The following is a 17,685-nucleotide window of genomic DNA, read 5'->3' as shown; positions in this document are numbered from 1 at the left end:
TTGGCTGAGACTTGAACTCACGGCCTCTGGATCGATACTCCAGCGCTCTGCCAACTGAGCCACCAAGACTTCGCCCAAGCCAGCGAAACTTACTATTTACTTATCTAGAAAGAAGCACGGCTTCGGATTGATATTTTTTAATAAACCTACAATCTTACAGGATTTTTCGGAAATTAATGTATGTATTGTAATAGGCTAGTTTCCTACTAGTCAAATCAGCTTTTTAAGAACTGTCAAAACGATTTGCTAATATGGAATTACTATGAAACACCGAGGAGTGACGTCACGGTCAATTCATTAACTTTATATCTTTCTCTTTGACTTATTAAATAGAAATTATGTTTAAACATAACTTCTGTCCACATTTTTCTTCTAATTATGTGGTGCTTTATTTCGTGCACTGCATAAAACATTTTATTTTAAGTGTAAGGCAACTAGCCTATAGTAACCTAACATTTTTCCTGTAATTAAAAATAAAATTGCTAGTTTTATACATAATTTGGGTTTTAATTGCAAATTACAAGGTTTGCGTTTTATGTTAATATTAAAATTTAGCAATATACGCATTATTGCATAAGAACAAAGAAGTGTCAGTCATGTTACTTATATTATTTTCCATATTTTTACAGAGTAAGTTTTAATTCAGATCTATATTTTTTTGCAACAAATATTTTTTATTTGCCTAAATGAAAAAAAATACATAGAAGCTAAGACAAATTACAAAACTTAAAAGTTAACTAATATCTAAAATAGGCCCTTGGAAGAAGGATGCTGACGATATTTCCTCGCTGTATCGCAATGCTGATACGTTGTGCGAGGAAGTCGCCAGCTCTTCGGTCACTAGCCGAACGGCATTTCTCCGACGCCAAACGAAAACGAAACGCCGCGCCACTTAGTCGGGCTCTGTCGCGCCAATATGCAAGAGCGATAGAGATAGATATCTACTAGCGTTTCGTTTCGTGAGCGTTTGTGCCATTCGGCTACGCACCCAGTTACGCGATTTTTGCGAAAAACTTGAGTTTGAACGCCACATAAATATTTAAATATATTTTCACCAGAACAAAGGCTCTCTCGATTCCTTGAAAACGGAATTCTATATGTAAGGCACAAATCTCGACACTCTCGACTGGGGGGCCATTATACCTGATCCAGGCAGGCAATTATGGTCGCGCGATAAATGATAAAGTAGCAGGCCGTCCCTATCGCACTATTTGTAAGTGCAATAGGGACGGCCTGATATTTTATCGTCTATCGCGCGACCATGCTTCCCGTGCAGGTTTTCCATTATTACACTGTTAAGTTGAGTTCCACATGTATCCACTGAACACGTGAGCCATATACAGGGTGTATTATTTTGATGGCGGGTCAGTGAGGGCAGCTACCAAATCCCGTGTTGCTACGCGAAAACGGTCTTAGTATAATTTTCGTAAAGATGGGCGTAACCACAGAACTTTATTTATATAGAAGAAACAAGTTCATCTATTTGTATAGGGGCCGAGCGTGTCAAATTTTGTACTGAAGTTGTTTCTTGCCTGTAATTTTAAATATGTCTCAGGCTCTTGATTGTTCATAATTTTTGTGTTGTTGCAATTGAATATCACGTAACGAGGCATTTTTTATGTTTTGATTGACTTCAACTTACAAAAATTGACGCCCGAAAGCTGCAAGCTGCGATTAAAGACGGACAACTCAGTGGATTTCACTGAGTTCATTTGACACGCTAAGTAGATACGTTTGCTTGATCTATGGTATATATGACATCTGTGATATATAGAGTGTATTTTGATGGCGGGTCAGTGAGGGCAGCTACCAAATCCCGTGTTGCTACGCGAAAACGGTCTTAGTATAATTTTCGTAAAGATGGGCGTAACTAAACGCAAAAACGTGATGGTCACTTGACAAAATGTTTTTGAGGTTATGTTAGGAAGTTTCATTTTTTCCGCGCGGAGGGAGTCTACGCACTATTTCTATCAGGGGGGTTACCATGACGTGCTAAAGCCGTTCAGTTTAGGTTGAGAGAGAGGGACGGAGCTATGTAACTGCTATAGCTGTGTCCCTTTCTCTCAACCTAAACTGAACGTCTTTAGTACGTCATGGTAACCCCCCTGTTGTAGCGTAAGGTAAGGGCCACTTGCACCAACCACTTAACCACACCTCGGACACTGGCGATTAAATATATGAAAGAGGCGCGTTCCTAGCACACAGTCTAAGCTCGTGTAGGTGAACGCGTACTATGCTTGTATGAGTGAGATATGACAGGTCGACTGTTCGCGTTTTTGACAGACGGTAACTGTGAGGTAACCGAGAGGGGGTGGGCGGCACTTTCAGCGGGGAGCGGGAGTGGCCAGCCATACTGTATGATAATACTCTTTATTATACTGTGACTTAACTCAGGGTTAGTGGGCTGTCAACTGCCAAATGGGCATTTTCGCGAAAAAGGTTCAAATTCTTTTTTTTTTTTTCGAAAATAGTTACATTTTACGGTTTTCCGGCTCAGAATCAGGAGCCCTTTCAATCCTAAATTTGTTTTTTTTTTATCAAGCAGAAACGTCTGCGAGCGATATTACATATTTTTAAATTAAAGGAAAAATGGAAAAATTCACACCTCCGGCAGGACTCGAACCTGCGACCTCTGGCCCCATGGCCCCGGCAAGGCCAGAGATCGCAGGTTCGAGTCCTGCCGGAGGTGTGAATTTTTCCATTTTTCCTTTCAATCCTACTAGGTGAAAAAAGCATCCCAAATTTAATTTTTCCACTTCGTTACCATTTTTCAAACATTTTGTAGAGCGGTTACAAAGTGGAAATATGCAAAATAATAGAAATATTTGGGACCATTTTTTTGTGTCTTGCCCTAGATCGAAAGGGCTCGTGATTCTGAGTTGGAAAAACATAAAATTTACCTACATTACGATACAAGTGCGTAAAAAAACCAGCCAAGAGCGTGTCGGGCCACGCTCAGTGTAGGGTTCCGTAGTTTTCCGTATTTTTCTCAAAAACTACTGAACCTATCAAATTCAAAACAATTTTCCTAGAAAGTCTTTATAAAGTTCTACATTTGTAATTTTTTTCATATTTTTTAAACATATGGTTCAAAAGTTAGAGGGGGGGGACGCACTTTTTTTTCCTTTAGGAGTGATTATTTCCGAAAATATTAATATTATCAAATAACGATCTTAGGAAACCCTTATTCATATTTCAATACCTATCCAACAATATATCACACGTGGGGGTTAGAATGAAAAAAAATATCAGCCCCCACTTTACATGTAGGGGGGGTACCCTAATAAAACATTTTTTTCCATTTTTTATTTTTGCACTTTATTGGCGTGATTGATATACATAGGTATTTGTACCAAATTTCAGCTTTCTAGTGCTAACGGTTACTGAGATTATCCGCAGACGGACGGACGGACGGACGGACGGACGGACAGCCAGACATGGCGAAACTATAAGGGTTCCTAGTTGACTACGGAACCCTAAAAAGGAAGTTCGAAACGAGTGGCGATAAATTAAAACACGACCGAAGGGAGTGTTTTAATCGACACGAGTTACGAATTTCCTTTTCGCACGTGTATCGTACGACATTTTTCAGTACAGATGAGCCTCCGAAGTTTCGACCTGGCATATAATGAACCACTTCTCGAACTAGTGCGTAAAAAAACACCATCTGTAACTGAAAAAAATATTTTTGTTGAATGTTCTAGCGAAAATGCCCAAATTCCGTATAATGGTGGGTTAACCCTCCATTTTCGTTGGTGCAAGTGGTCCTCAGTATATTTTCTATAGACCGTCTTTGAATCCACCATCATCCGAATCATCACCACCATCCGTCGTCCGAAGATATAGAAGAAATCCGTCTATAGGTATTTCCTAGTTCGGGCGCACGTAAAACTGCACATATACAGAGTGGGGCCAGTAACAAAGGCGAAGAATTGAACTCTAGGCTATTCTCCTTATACTGATCAACATTTGTTCGGCGACTTTTAAAAATAACTTGTATTTTGATTTTTATTACCCTTGAAAGTTTTTTCTAAGAAGTAATGTATTGCGAATTCTGTTAAGTCTAAAGTGTGACAGACAACGTCAATGACAACAATAATGGCGTACGTTGAAGCTAATATTTATTCTGTATGAAAAATTAAAAATTTAAAGACTTCATAATTTTTAAAAGTCGCTGAACAAATGTTGATCAGTATAAGGAGAATAGCCTACAGTTCAATTCTTCGCCTTTGTTACAGGCCCCACTCTGTATAAGTAAACGCATAAATACATTTAGCAATAAGGTTTTTCAGTAAATTATTCTTATTCTTATTCTCTTATTCTTATTTGCAGTTTCTCAATGCTACGCCCTGGCCAACTACACATTCAACAAAGACATAATTCCTCACGATATGAAGGAATTTCAACAACAAACAAGGGACTATATGTACACGAACCCTCTCACTAAAGGAGAATTAGGTGACGTTGCGATTACTTTTTTTTATATACTACGTCGGTGGCAAACAAGCATACGGCCCGCCTGATGTAAAGCGGTCACCGTAACCTATGGACGCCTGCAACTCAAACAGTGTCACGCGCGTGTGCGCGTGTGCGCGTTGGCACCCAATTAGAAACTTGTGCACTCCCTTTTGCTGTGTTAAGTACGCAGCAAAAAGGAGTGCACAAGTTCCAAGGAGGGTTCGGGTTGCCGACGACTCAAAGGACAATAGACGGAACAAGTTAGTTCCGTAAGTCCTCCCGTCATCAGCACACCGCACCCTCGTTGAGCTCTGGCAGCCTTACTCACCGGCAGGAACACAACACTATAAGTATGGTCTAGTGCTATTTGGCTGCGGTCTTCTGTAAGGCGGAGGTACTACCCCAGTTGGGCTCTGCTCTAGATTCGAGCGAGACGATTATCCGCTGTGCTGTGCCCTACCACACAAAGCGGATTACTGCAGCGGCAATGCGACATTACTGCTGCAAATATCTGAAATCCTGATAGCTGGCAGTCCTCAACTATGCGTTTCTCCAGAAACTTCCTACCTCGCACAGCGAAACCACACCTCGAACACTGGCGATCAAATAAATATTGAAAGAGGCGCATTCCTAGCACACAGTCTTAGCTCGTGTAGGTGAACGCGTACTATGCTTGTATGAGTGAAATATGACAGGTCGACTCTTCGAGTTTTTGACAGGCGGTAAATGTGAGGTAACCGAGAGGGGGTGGGCGGCACTTTCAGCGGGGAGCGGGAGTAGCCATACTGTACGATAGTACTCTTTATTATACTGTGGCTAAACTGTGGAATGAATTGTCGCCTGCTGCATTACCGGACCGATACGACCTTCAATTCAAACCTTTAAAAAAAGAGCGTACACCCATCTCTAAAGGCCGGCAACGCACCTCCAACAATTCTGGTGTTTCTGGTGTCCATCGGCAGTGATCGCTTACCATCAGGCGACCGTTCTGCTCATTTGCCTCCTATTTCATTTAAAAAAAACCGGACGGCGTCATTACCGTCATTTGGGGTGAGTAGGGTTCGCGGGGGGAGTTGGGTTACGAATGGGGAGTGAGATGCGATTTTATAGGCTTCTGCTACAGAAATAATGTATTCCAATTTCCAATAATGTATTCAATTTTTTTTTATGAATACTTTTTCTTTTTAAATTGCATCTTGTTTTTTTTTTAATGCATGTTAATTATAAGATGCAATGTTTAGAAAAGAAGTGGCCCGCCGATTTTTTTGCCGGTCCCATAGTGGATACGCCCCTCCAACTGAGGGGGGACTGAAATCTTCTCATGGCTGAGGCGTCGGGTTAGAGCCGGCGTAGCTTTATTTGCCGTGCATATGCGCATTGTGATATGCCTACTTGGAAAATAAATATTTCATTTCATAAAAAAAAGTGTGTGTGATGAAAAAAACTTGGCCCTACTCACCCCAGGTAAATATCTTAGACAAACCACCATCTTGGATTATGAAATCAAGTACGTTATTTTCTACAGTAAAGCGCTTCAAATATGAGCGGGGTTGTTCAGAATTGTCGCAGTAATATCGCACTGCAATACTGCCTAAATCCGATAGAAAAATAATGACAAAATTAAAATTTTGAAAATACCCCTAACATAGTGGACCGATTATCATGAAACATGGCTAAGAACACTCCCGACTAATTAAGCTTACAGAGAAATAGTTATTTGTTATACAAGAGTGCAAATTTGTATTTTAACGCCGAGTGTGGAATTGAAAAACGAGCAAGTGAAAGGATTCTATAGTTGAACCACGAGCGAAGTGAGTGGTTCGAAAATAGAATCCTGAACTTGGCGAGTTTTTCAACAAACGAGAAGTAATAAAATACATTTGCACTCGAGTGTAACACAAAACTTTTCCCCTCACTATAGGTAGCGAGGAAAGCACAACGCAAAAAAACGCGTTTGTCACTGCTTCCAGTAGTTCCACAGGCGGTAAAACATCTTCATCACTAGATTAACCCACTTTTATCAATTTTAAGGCGAAAATTTGGCTATATTCAAGCTCAAATTACTTTACCCACTAATGGATAAAATGCCTTATTACCCGCTGGTATTAAAGGACAAAACACGTGTTTCCGAGCTAGTGATGGGAAAAAATCTTAATCGGTCCATCCATTCGGGAGCTAACGTCGGGAGTTGAATGGCGGCAAATTTTTAAAGCTCGCCTTTCTTGACGTTAGAGAAATAATGGATGAGCCATAACACTAAAGGGCTAGCACACATGACGGTTTTTATCGATTTTTGACAACTTTTGAGTTGAAACTCCTAACAGATAGAATTATAAGAGCAACGGCCATCGGTTCTTCATACTTTTATTTTATCTCTATTTGTAAGAGCCATATTAAAAAAAAACATAATTTTATATTAGTCTTAGGAATGAGCCATGTGACGAAGCATTTAAGCGCAAATTGAGAAACCTTTTGTTAGATAACCCTCTGTACTCTGTAAATGAGTACATGGAATTGAATTTGTGATAGCATGCATTTGATTACACTGACTTCGGATTTTATTTCATTTGTTAATTTTATTGTGCTTTGTGTATTTCATTTCTGATTTTATTTCATTTGTTAATTTTATTGTGCTTTGTGTATTTCTCTTTGTAAATGACGATCCTTATTGGGAGAAACTATTCATTTTATTATTTTCAATTCATATTGTAATTTTTGACGATCATGATGAGAAGATAAACATAACTTTGGCATGTAACAAATTTATAGTGTAATTTTTATCATGAAATAAAGAAATCTAATCTAATCTAATCTAATCTAAAGGGTTACATACAAAAATCGTCATGTTTGGATTTACACTCAACTTTATAATATATTAACGTACACGTAACACATACACTATGTCGGGGTTTTTACAAAATTTTAATTTTTGCGATTAGTTTATTTATTTTTCAGTACAGATGGTGTTTTTTTTACGCACTAGTGCGAGAAGTGGTTCATTATATGCCAGGTCGAAACTTTGAAGGCTCATCTATACTGAAAAACGTCGTAGACACGTGCGAGAAGGAAATTCGAAACTGGTGTCGATTTAAAACACTCCTCTCGGTCGTGTTTTAATTTATCGCCACTCGTTTCGAACTTCCTTTTTTACGCACTTGTATCGTAATGTACTATATTTATTTATTTATTAGATACAAGATTTCCTTGACCGTCTATAAACCGAATGTTTTTAGACAGAATGATAGAAAACACAGAAAGCGTGATACCCGACTTTGACCTTGACTCCATCAAGGATAGCTCTAAACGGTTCGAAAAACTAAAAGCCACTTACGATGAAATGAAAAAGACGAAAAGTTTTAAGTTCGAAACGACGTCAGAAGAAAATATATTGAGGCAGAAAAAGAAAACAACAAAAAATAAAGAAAAGGAAATTAAGAAAAGCGCTATGCAACGAGCCATTGATTTGATGACACAATTTGTTTACGCGGCGAGGTAATTTCAATTCATCATCATCAAAAAAAAATCGACACATAACTATGCGCTCCGATCATCTACATATACCTATCATCTTTGTATTTATTATACAAGGTGCTCGCGAGGAACCCATATAACTTTAACGGCATATTCTTGGTCACATTTTAAGACTAAAATGTCATATAAACTTTTCTAGATTTCGTCTAGTTTCAGAGTTATTGCCAATTAAAAAAAAAACATTTCCGTATTGTTACTCAGAAAAGCTCTTCTTAACGGCGCTGATGCGCAGTTGTGGAGCATAGTCTCACAGTAGTCATTGATAGATGTCAAAATGTGACAAGAAAAACTTCCAAAAAATTTGGTTTTTAGAAAAATAAATTAAGGAACTAATTTTATTGCCAACTTCATGGATAAAAATTACTTTATATGTGAAAATACGTCCAAAAAAGTAAAAAAAAAAAAAATTTTTTTTTGCGAAAATTTTTAAAATTCATATAACATTTTTTCTTTCTTTTGGCCTCAGAAACGCGTGGTTCAAGTTATGCGGGTTCCTCGCGAGCACCTTGTATACTAGCTTTTGCCCGCGGCTTCGCTCGCATTAGAAAGAGACAAAAAGTAGCTTATGTCACTCTCCGTCCCTTCAACTATCTCCAGCTAAAAAATCACATCGATTCGTCGCTCCGTTTTGCCGTGAAAGACGGACAAACAAACAGACACATACACTTTCCCATTTATAATATTATAGTATGGATATATTGACATTCTTGGTTTCTCATTGGTTCAGGAAATAGATTCCTTGAAATATCCATACTAATATTATAAATGGGAAAGTGTGTGAGTCTGTTTGTTTGTCCGCCTTTCACGGCAAAACGGAGCGACGAATTGACGTGATTTTTTAAGTGGAGCTAGTTGAAGTGATGGAGAGTGACATAGGCTACTTTTTGTCTCTTTCTAACGCCAGCGAAGCCGTGGGCAAAAGCTAGTATTTTTATATTTTACAGGTACAAATTAACATTAGGCCAAATGTTGAGAACGGAATATAAATCAAAACTTGAGTATAAAATCGGTTATTGCTTCGCTCTTATGAGGGACATACGGCAACAGCAACTATTGTTATATTCCGCCATGCACTTTAACTACGTTCAGTACGTCGATTATAAATATGTAGGCGTTAAAGGTAAGTAAATATTTAAAATAAAAAACCGGCCAAGTGCGAGTCGGACTCGCCCGCCGAGGGTTCCCTAACCATACAAACCGTAGAAGAAGAGTTGTAACTCCATACATCAGTAAATGTAAGTTATTTGTAGTGACATCTAGCGTCATTCACGCGTCACCTAGCGTACATTATCAGTACTGCTACTTGTCAATAGATGTCGCGACATACAAAAAGTCTAATGCTCAACATTTTTTAGCTAATATTACAATAGTATTAATCTGTACTCTGTTTTCAATTCCTTTTGCTTGTAATAAAGTTGTAAACTGTTTTAATATTACATTTTTGGCAGACTAGACACTTATAATTATGTGTAACTTTAAAGACTTGACTATAATTAAGTAAGTAAGTAAGTAAATATTCTTTATTGCACCATTTTACATGTTATAAATATGCAGAATGTTGAGTGAGAGTATATATAACTAGGTAACAACAGGCGGTCTTATCGCTAAAAAGCGATCTCTACCTATAGGTATAGCGCCACCTCTCGGTGAATTCGCTAACTAATTTGTAGAGGATAAAAATGTTTACAATTGTTTCTTCATGAGTAGTTCTCGAGAACCTATGGACGCCTGCAACTCAAAGAGTGTCACATGCGCGTTGCCACCCCATTAGAAACTTGTACACTCCCTTTTGCTGTGTCAAGTGCACAGCAAAAAGTGTACAAGCTCCGAAGAGGGTTCGGGTTGCCGACGACTCAAAGGACAATAGACGGAACTAGTGATGTGCAAGTTGCGGAAACTTTCCAAAAAAATCTTAAATTTCTTGAAAAATTCACGAAACATTCACGAAAAATAAAGGGAATTTAAATTTATGAAATGGAAAGTTTCCGTCCATACAATTGTCGTTACAAAGTAGGGGAGGCTGGGGTCAATTGGAACGTTTTCGACAAAATCGAGTATTCCACCTTAGTTTTTTACTGAATTGGTAACTTGAGTGGTCACAATTATAGTCAAGTTATCTAGCTACATGGTGAAATGTATTATTTGGCTTCATAAGCGACAAATAAATAGTAAGAAGATTTTTAGTAAACCTCGGAAAATGTTTCAAACGTCCCTATGCCTGGGTCAAATGAATCAAAGGTGAGGGGTAGTTGAAACATCAAGAACAATCAATGGATATATTATTATAATCTTTACTTTCAATTATTTTACATTACAATCATATGACCGAAACACAGTCTTCGACTTTAGCATTATCCAATGCCACCTATTCACTTCATCCTCCGAAGAAGGTGCCATTTAGGTCTGATTCGTTTTTTTACCTTTGCCCTTATTTGTTTTATTGATTTTTTTTATTTGTTTTCACCGTCGTTTGTTCATTTTTCTGTTTAATTTTCCTTACTGATTTCTTCTTTTTTCGGCGTATCCGTGTAGATGGTCAGCTTTATTTTTTCCTACCCCTTTTTGGCTGTACCCTCGGTGGAGCAGGGAATGGCCTGGTCGCTTCGGGCGTAAAAATATTTAAGCGGCTTGTGGATGGCTGATTTAGACCATAAAAAGTTCCAAACGCTAGGTTTACAGGAATTGGAGGTGTGGTAGGAATTGTCACGCAGTGGCATTGGTATTGTCTCCTTCAGTTCACTCTGTATCCAAACCTGCAACTTGGATGTCTGTCACATAAGTTGGTGCCTCAATAGATGTCTGAGTTTTATCTGGAGTTACGTAACTTGGTTAGTGTTGTTAGTTGGTGCCTCAGTAGATGGTGAAACAAAAAATCACGTACTAAAACTCAAAATAACGTACTAGGGTCAATTGAAACATGTTTCTAATGCCACCAAGAATTTTGTTTCTATTGCCCCATTAAGCTATTTGTAAACTTTAAATTGGATACTAAAATAACGGAACATTGTAGGCATACACAAACTACGCTAATTTCAAGTAAAATACTTACAAATTATTGTAGTTTAGTACAATCAGCATATTGCCAGTGGTTATTGATCAAGAAACAAAACAAAAACATGAAAAATACTTACTTTTACTGCCAAAAAAGTAATACGGTCACTTAAAAACGTTCGACGGGCTCGCAGCCGCGGCATGTACTGCTCGACAGGTTCGGACGGGTTTGGCGGTCCTTCCCCCCCTTGGACCGCCTCCGCTGTGCCTATCCGTCTCGGAGTTATTTGACTTGTTTCTAATGACCCGCGTTCCTATTGACCCCAGGCTCCCCTACGGAAAGTTTCCGAAGTTTTCCTATGTGAAAATTTCAGAATTTTGGAAAGTTTCCGTCGGCACATCAGTAGACGGAACAAAGTTCGGTAAGTCCTCCCGTCGTCAGCACACCGCACCCTCGTTGAGCTCTGGCAGCCTTACCGGCAGGAACACAACACTACGAGTAGGGTATGAGGTTGTTTACGATAGTCTGTGTTGCAGGGACATCCTACCACGATCTACAGTCATATTTCCAAATGTACGAGAAGATTGCAAAACTCGACGTGGACATGAAAGACGTCGTGGCTTTGGCGCAGAAGTTAATGAACATAAGGAAAATGAATCCTAGCTCAAGGCCAACCACTGATATTTCATAAGTCATATTGGTTCTCTCTTTCTTTATTTTCGGTTTCTAGGTCAGGATTTTTTACAATATGTATATCAAAATAAAATATAAAAACACTTATAAAACAATAAAAAAAATACTGATTTAAACTTTCACGATTATTACACATAATTATTTTTAAAAACCGGGACTTAATCGCGTATAACTACCCATTCGCCAACGCCATTTCTACAGTATAAAAGTGCGTGAAGCCATTGAAATCAAAAAACATCGCAATTTCAATCGGGACGAAGGTTTTAGGATCTCATCCACATGGAATCCTGTCATTAATAAGTGTAAGCCGAAAATAATATCGACAGTCGTTAAATCGAATATCGTCAGTGTTGTATGTCGACAGAGTAACATCCCTAGTGCGCAAACAGTTCAAGTTGATAATCAAAACCAAGTGCGGGTAGTTCGAAAAACTCGCGCGGCTGTCAGAAGGTGTTGATGTCATTTCAAGCCAGTCTTCTCCGAGACCACGGGGACAACGCCGTCCTTGAAACGTTGGAGGTCAGTTTAATATGTAGTTATACGCGATTAAGTCCCGGTTTTTAAAAATAATTATGAATAAAAAAATATATAGTAATATAGAGACATTGTAAAAAACCTAACCTAGGGTGCTGCCAGCAGCGGGGCAGGGCCCAAGCTGCCGGTGGTTAGGGCTGCAGAGAGAGGAACCGTCGGACTATCCGCGCCGTGTCCAAGATCACCGCCTTCTGCATCTGGCCCTTGATCCAGCCACCTAGCGAGAGTCTCTTAAGGCTGCTTTCAAAAAAAACGTCAAAAGAATGTAAAATTGATAGTTTTAGTCGGTGAAATACTACACTTTCCGTTATCCAATAGATTTATTTAATTCAAGTTCCAGTTAGAGCATCTTATTATCTTGATTTTTATAAGACTGGATTTTTGAAAACTAACTCACTAAATTAATTATGAATTTTTCTCTAATGCACGTTTAGAAAAACGCACGTATAGAGCTGAATCAATCGATCTTATTTGTAAAATTTGCACAATTTTGAATATTAAAACGGGTAAATTTATAATTCGTATATCCTGTACTACAATCATTTCAGACTAGATTTTTATTTTAAGTTATTAAAAAAGAGTAAACTAGCCTAAGGCGAATTCAATTTTTTTCAGAAATTACCTAAAATTAAGTGACAATTTCTTTGAAAATCTACATCACATCGAAGTAAGTTTTGTACTAAATTAATCTGCAACGTTTACTTAAATTGCTGTTATGCCTTAGTGATTATAAATTGCTATTATTGATTTTTGCCAATTTTTTGAAAACGAGCCTTCACCGGTACAATTATTACCACTTTTGGACATTTTCTCATATTTTGTTAGACCAAGTAGAAAAAGTCCTATAATGTGATATATTATATTTATAAACTACTCGCAAAGCCCTTTAATTTGATACCACACACGGTATGATCGAGCGCTCGGTTGCGATTTCACTATTTTTAACACGAAAGCCCTCTTAAGATGTTAGTCGTGATTTTTCGCTATGAGACCGTTCGCTGAAACGACTATCGGAACAACGATGTTCAACATCCCACATGGCGGTTATCTCGTGAGCCAAGTCTAGGTACTTACTGGACTTGTCCTTCTCGGCTTTCACGAGATTCTCATCATGGGGGATGGTGATGGCAACGAGCACTGCTGTTAGTCGTGACTCTTCGCTATGAGACCGTTCGCTGAAACGACTATAATAACTCTGAAAGTAGGCGAAATCCAGAAGAGTAAATGACATTTAATTTTCTAATATGATGTTGATGAGGAATACAATGTTAAAATAAAATTATTCAGTTTTCTCATATTACACCGTGTTTAAAGTCTTCAGTAGGGGAGACCGAGTTGAATTGTAACAGAGGAGAGTTGTGACAAAGTCGATTTTCGGGAACTTATTAACTATTAGCAGGTTCGCAATAGCGCTCGTTTGTTAGCTTAAAACCTAAAGTAGATAACCTTGTAATAGTGTTTGATTGTTGCCAAATGCGTGTAACGAAACGTAAGTACAGGCTATTATGAATGTTCCAATACTCTTTAACGTAGTGTCAATAAACTGTCAGTGACAGTGAGTGCATTTGTTTTAGTACAGACGATTTTGTTATTCATGTTTGGAATGAACTGAGGAACTTCTAGAAAATCCACACAGAGCGCGACTGACTGTGATCACAGTCAGTACTGAATGTAAATACTGTTTTGATAATAATACATGAAGTGTCTTTAAACTATTGTTTTATTCATAAACATTATAAATCTAACCACAAAATTAAAATTTTGAAAAACCCCCGACCGCGACATAGTGGTCCGATTTTCATGAAACGTGGCTAAGAACACTCCCGAGTAACTCAGCTTTCAGACAAAAAAACTTAATCTAAATCGGTTCATCCGTTCGGGAGCTAAGATGCCACAGACAGACACACACAGACAGACAGACAAACAGACAGACACAGAGACAGACACGTCAAACTTTTAACACCCCGTCGTTTCTGCGTCGGGGGTTAAAAACCAACGCTGTTTTGAGCTTGCTAATTGTTAATAAGTTCCCAAAAATTGACGTTGTCACAACTCTCCTCTCTGTCACAATTAACCTCGGTTTCCCCTACATCTGATAGTGTGTTACAATTGGCAATATGAAGGTAGCGGCGCCTATTTTATTGATGTTAGTTTTACCAAAGAGGATCGAGTATTATATGTAGAGAGTTACTGTCAAAGTAAAATGTGTAATCACAGTGCATAGACTGCCATCTCTCGACACAAGCTTAAAACTTTTGAACCTCAGTTTTGAAAATTTGGCCCATATTGTTAGCTTGATATGTGTTAAAATGTCAAATATGAATATTAGCGCCATCTAGCCGGGCGTTCCCCAAAGGTATAAAGCCATCTAGGCCACCGTACCTTTTTCTCTATGGCTTTGAGGTACGTTTTTTTTTCTTAGACTTTACCCGTCTATACGGAGTTACATATGTCTTTGGTTTTACCAAATTCATGTAACTCCGTATAAACAGATAAAGTCAAGAAAAAAACGTACCTTAGAAACATAAAGAAAAAGGCACGGTGGCCTAGATGGCGTTACACCTTTGGCACACCTCGGACACTGGCGATCAAATATATTGAAAGAGGCGCATTCCTAGCACACAGTCTTAGCTCGTGTAGGTGAACGCGTACTATGCTTGTATGAGTGAAATATGACAGGTCGACTGTTCGTGTTTTTGACAGGCGGTAACTGTGAGGTAACCGAGAGGGGGTGGGCGGCACTTTCAGCGGGGAGCGGGATCGGCCATACTGTACGATAGTACTCTTTATTATACTGTGCCTTTGGGGTAGTCTCGACTAAATGGCGCTAATATTAATATTTGACATTTTAACACATATCACATTAAGAATATGTGCCAAATTGTCAAAACAGGTTCAAAGGTTTCAAGCCTGTGCCGAGAGATGGCAGTCTATGCAATGTGATTACATTACTTTGACAGTAACTCTTGTAATACTCGATCACCTTTGGGTTTACTCGCATTGAAACATTTTGGTAGTATATATTGCCTTTATTTTTCATCAGGCGCTCCTGTTTATAATATATTTTTATTAAGATAATTATTGTTAAGAATTAAAAAAAAAACTCTTATATAAATGACTGCGTTGATGCAATACAACCTTATTTCAACTAATTATGCTGCGTCCAATGATGTTCATACATATATAGTTAGTTAGTGAATTTTATTATATTATTTTATATTAAACACGATCATGGAGTATTTTATTTGCCCCCCCCCCCCTCATTTTCCCAATGATCAAGCAAAACTTGTCACTAAAAAAAGGCGACAAATTTAAACAAGGTCTTACAAGGTCAAGGTATACTTTATTTGAAATATCTAAAGTTTAAATGGATAAAACTATAAGTAGACAATTAAAATAGTAGCTCATTTTCGACGGAGCGCTTCCATGAGTGAACCGGGCGCCCGGGGTCACAGCTTGCACTTTGCGGTTTCAACTTACCCCTTAGAAAAACCCTTCTTATCCCATATTGCCGACCGACCGACGACCGGTCTGGCCTACTGCGTAGTGACCCTGCCTGCTACGCCGCGGTCTCGGGTTCGAATCCCGGTAAGGGCATTTATTTGTGTGATGGGCACAGATATTTGTTCCTGAGTCATGTCATGGATGTTTTCTATGTATAATAAATTTGTATATTATATATATCGCTGTCTGAGTACCTTCAACACAAGCCTTCTTGAGTTTACTGTGCGTGGGACTCAGTCAATCTGTGTAAGATGTCCTATAATATAAATTTATTTTATGTTTTATTTATTTATTACCTCTATTTTCACTCTTTTCCCCGTCCAAAGTTCACATTTATACACTATCAAAATAAATACCATTATAAAGTTGATAAAAATTGTTTACACGCACTATTATCTACGTTATATCATAATTATCAGTAGAGATGGCGTGAACAGTTGGCCGAATACCAATTATTCGGCCATGAACCGAATACTTGTTGAAATATAATGTTGGATGGCAGTAATGTTGGATACAAGGGGGCAAAGTTGTATTTTGACGCCGAGTTTTTTAACATACGAGAAGTAACGAGTGTAACACAAAACTTTTCCCCTCACTATAGCGAGGAAACTACAACGCAAAAAATGCGTTTATCACTGCTTCCAGTAGTTCCACGGGTGGTAAATCATCTTTATTACTAGATTCACCTACTTTTATCAATTTTAAAGTAGTTAATTTGACTTTATTCAAGGTCAAATTACTCTACCCACTAGTGGATAAAATGCGTTTTTACCCGCTGGTATTAAAGGAAAAAAACTCGTGTTTCCGAGCTAGTGAGGGGAAAATAGTATTGTATTGTATTGTAAATTGTGTATTTAACGTAACATGCAATATTATTTTGAGTTAATATTATAATTATCAGAAGCGGACCCCAGGTTCCCATGAGCCGTGGTAAATGCCGGGATAACGCAAGGAGGATGATGAAACAGGAATATGCTGAGGTGAGGCCATTTCGTGGCTCTTTATATCAATTTTTTCACCACACTAACTGGTAAAGATCAATTTTGCTATTCGAAAACGGATAGCAAAAGATGTTGTGTTTCACTCGGTGGCAAAGTTTGTATAACCTACGTGCCTTGAAACCCCCGCAACGCTCAAGATTCCACTTTTTGAACCACTCGCTAGACTCGCGGTTCAATATTGGAATCTTTCGCTTGCTCGGGTATCAATATTGGCAAGTGCGGTTAAACAATTACTTTGCCCCCTTGTAAAACAAATAACTATTGTATGTCTCGAAAATTGTTTATTGTCTGTGTGCTTATGAATAAACCATTACTTTTTATATTCTAAAAAATAAGCATAAAGTTGCGTATGAGGTTTTAATTTGTTTCTTAGTAGAGTCAGAAGTACCTAGTGAAAGTAAGTAAATGGATGAAACTATGATAAATAGTACATTGTGTGCAACAAGGGGAGGAACTTGAATAAGTATCACTAACGAGAGTAATCGCGACGGCTTGCCGAAGCGATTTAAAGACTCGAGTTTGTAATATTCACACTCCCCGAGTTACACACAATGTTTTTCATCACACTTGCAATATAAAAATATGTAAAAAGATAGACAAAGTTAAATACGGTACTAGAAATTTCATAACTCCCTCGGGAGAACTATTTTTCTATAACTCACGCTCCGCCTGCGTGCAAAATCACATTTACTGTGCGAGTGTGATGAAAAATAAAATTATTTGTAATCAATGTTAATAACCCATATGTTTAAATTTTTTTTTTCCTTTTTTTATTGTGGAACGAACCACTTTATAAATCTCAATGAAAAAATCAACAGTTATCGACTCTGGCCAACGTGGGACTCGAAGGATGTGGGTTCGAATCCCACGTTGGCCAGAGTCGATCACTGTTGATTTTTTCATTGCGATTGATGTCTAATACATTTATAATTTGCGTTTTTTTTTAATATACTACGTCGGTGGCAAACAAGC

At 38.2% G+C, this 17,685-nt stretch overlaps 1 protein-coding gene across 1 annotated transcript; it reads left to right on the top strand.

Moving 5' to 3' along the window:
- Positions 1–594: 594 nt before the first annotated feature.
- On the top strand, positions 595–11,774 carry LOC125238898. The gene is made up of 5 exons (XM_048146386.1): positions 595–630; positions 4,333–4,458; positions 7,692–7,950; positions 8,934–9,109; positions 11,518–11,774. The coding sequence occupies exons 1-5, from the start codon at positions 597–599 to the stop codon at positions 11,670–11,672; spliced, it is 750 nt and encodes a 249-aa protein (XP_048002343.1). The 5' UTR covers positions 595–596; the 3' UTR covers positions 11,673–11,774.
- Positions 11,775–17,685: the final 5,911 nt, after the last annotated feature.

The sequence above is a fragment of the Leguminivora glycinivorella genome, chromosome 24 (genome assembly GCF_023078275.1).
Source record: "Leguminivora glycinivorella isolate SPB_JAAS2020 chromosome 24, LegGlyc_1.1, whole genome shotgun sequence".
Lineage (NCBI taxonomy): Eukaryota > Metazoa > Arthropoda > Insecta > Lepidoptera > Tortricidae > Leguminivora > Leguminivora glycinivorella.
The sequence above is the reverse complement of the archived record's forward strand: the minus strand, read 5'-3'. Positions and strand labels throughout refer to the sequence as shown.

Bases quoted from the DNA above. Each gene is read 5' to 3' on its own strand.
- LOC125238898 (XM_048146386.1), top strand. From the start codon at position 597: ATGTTACTTATATTATTTTCCATATTTTTACAGA. The intron at 631-4,332 runs GTAAGTTTTAAT...TCTTATTTGCAG, and splicing joins ATTTTCCATATTTTTACAGA to TTTCTCAATGCTACGCCCTG. The intron at 4,459-7,691 runs GTGACGTTGCGA...GAATGTTTTTAG, and splicing joins TCTCACTAAAGGAGAATTAG to ACAGAATGATAGAAAACACA.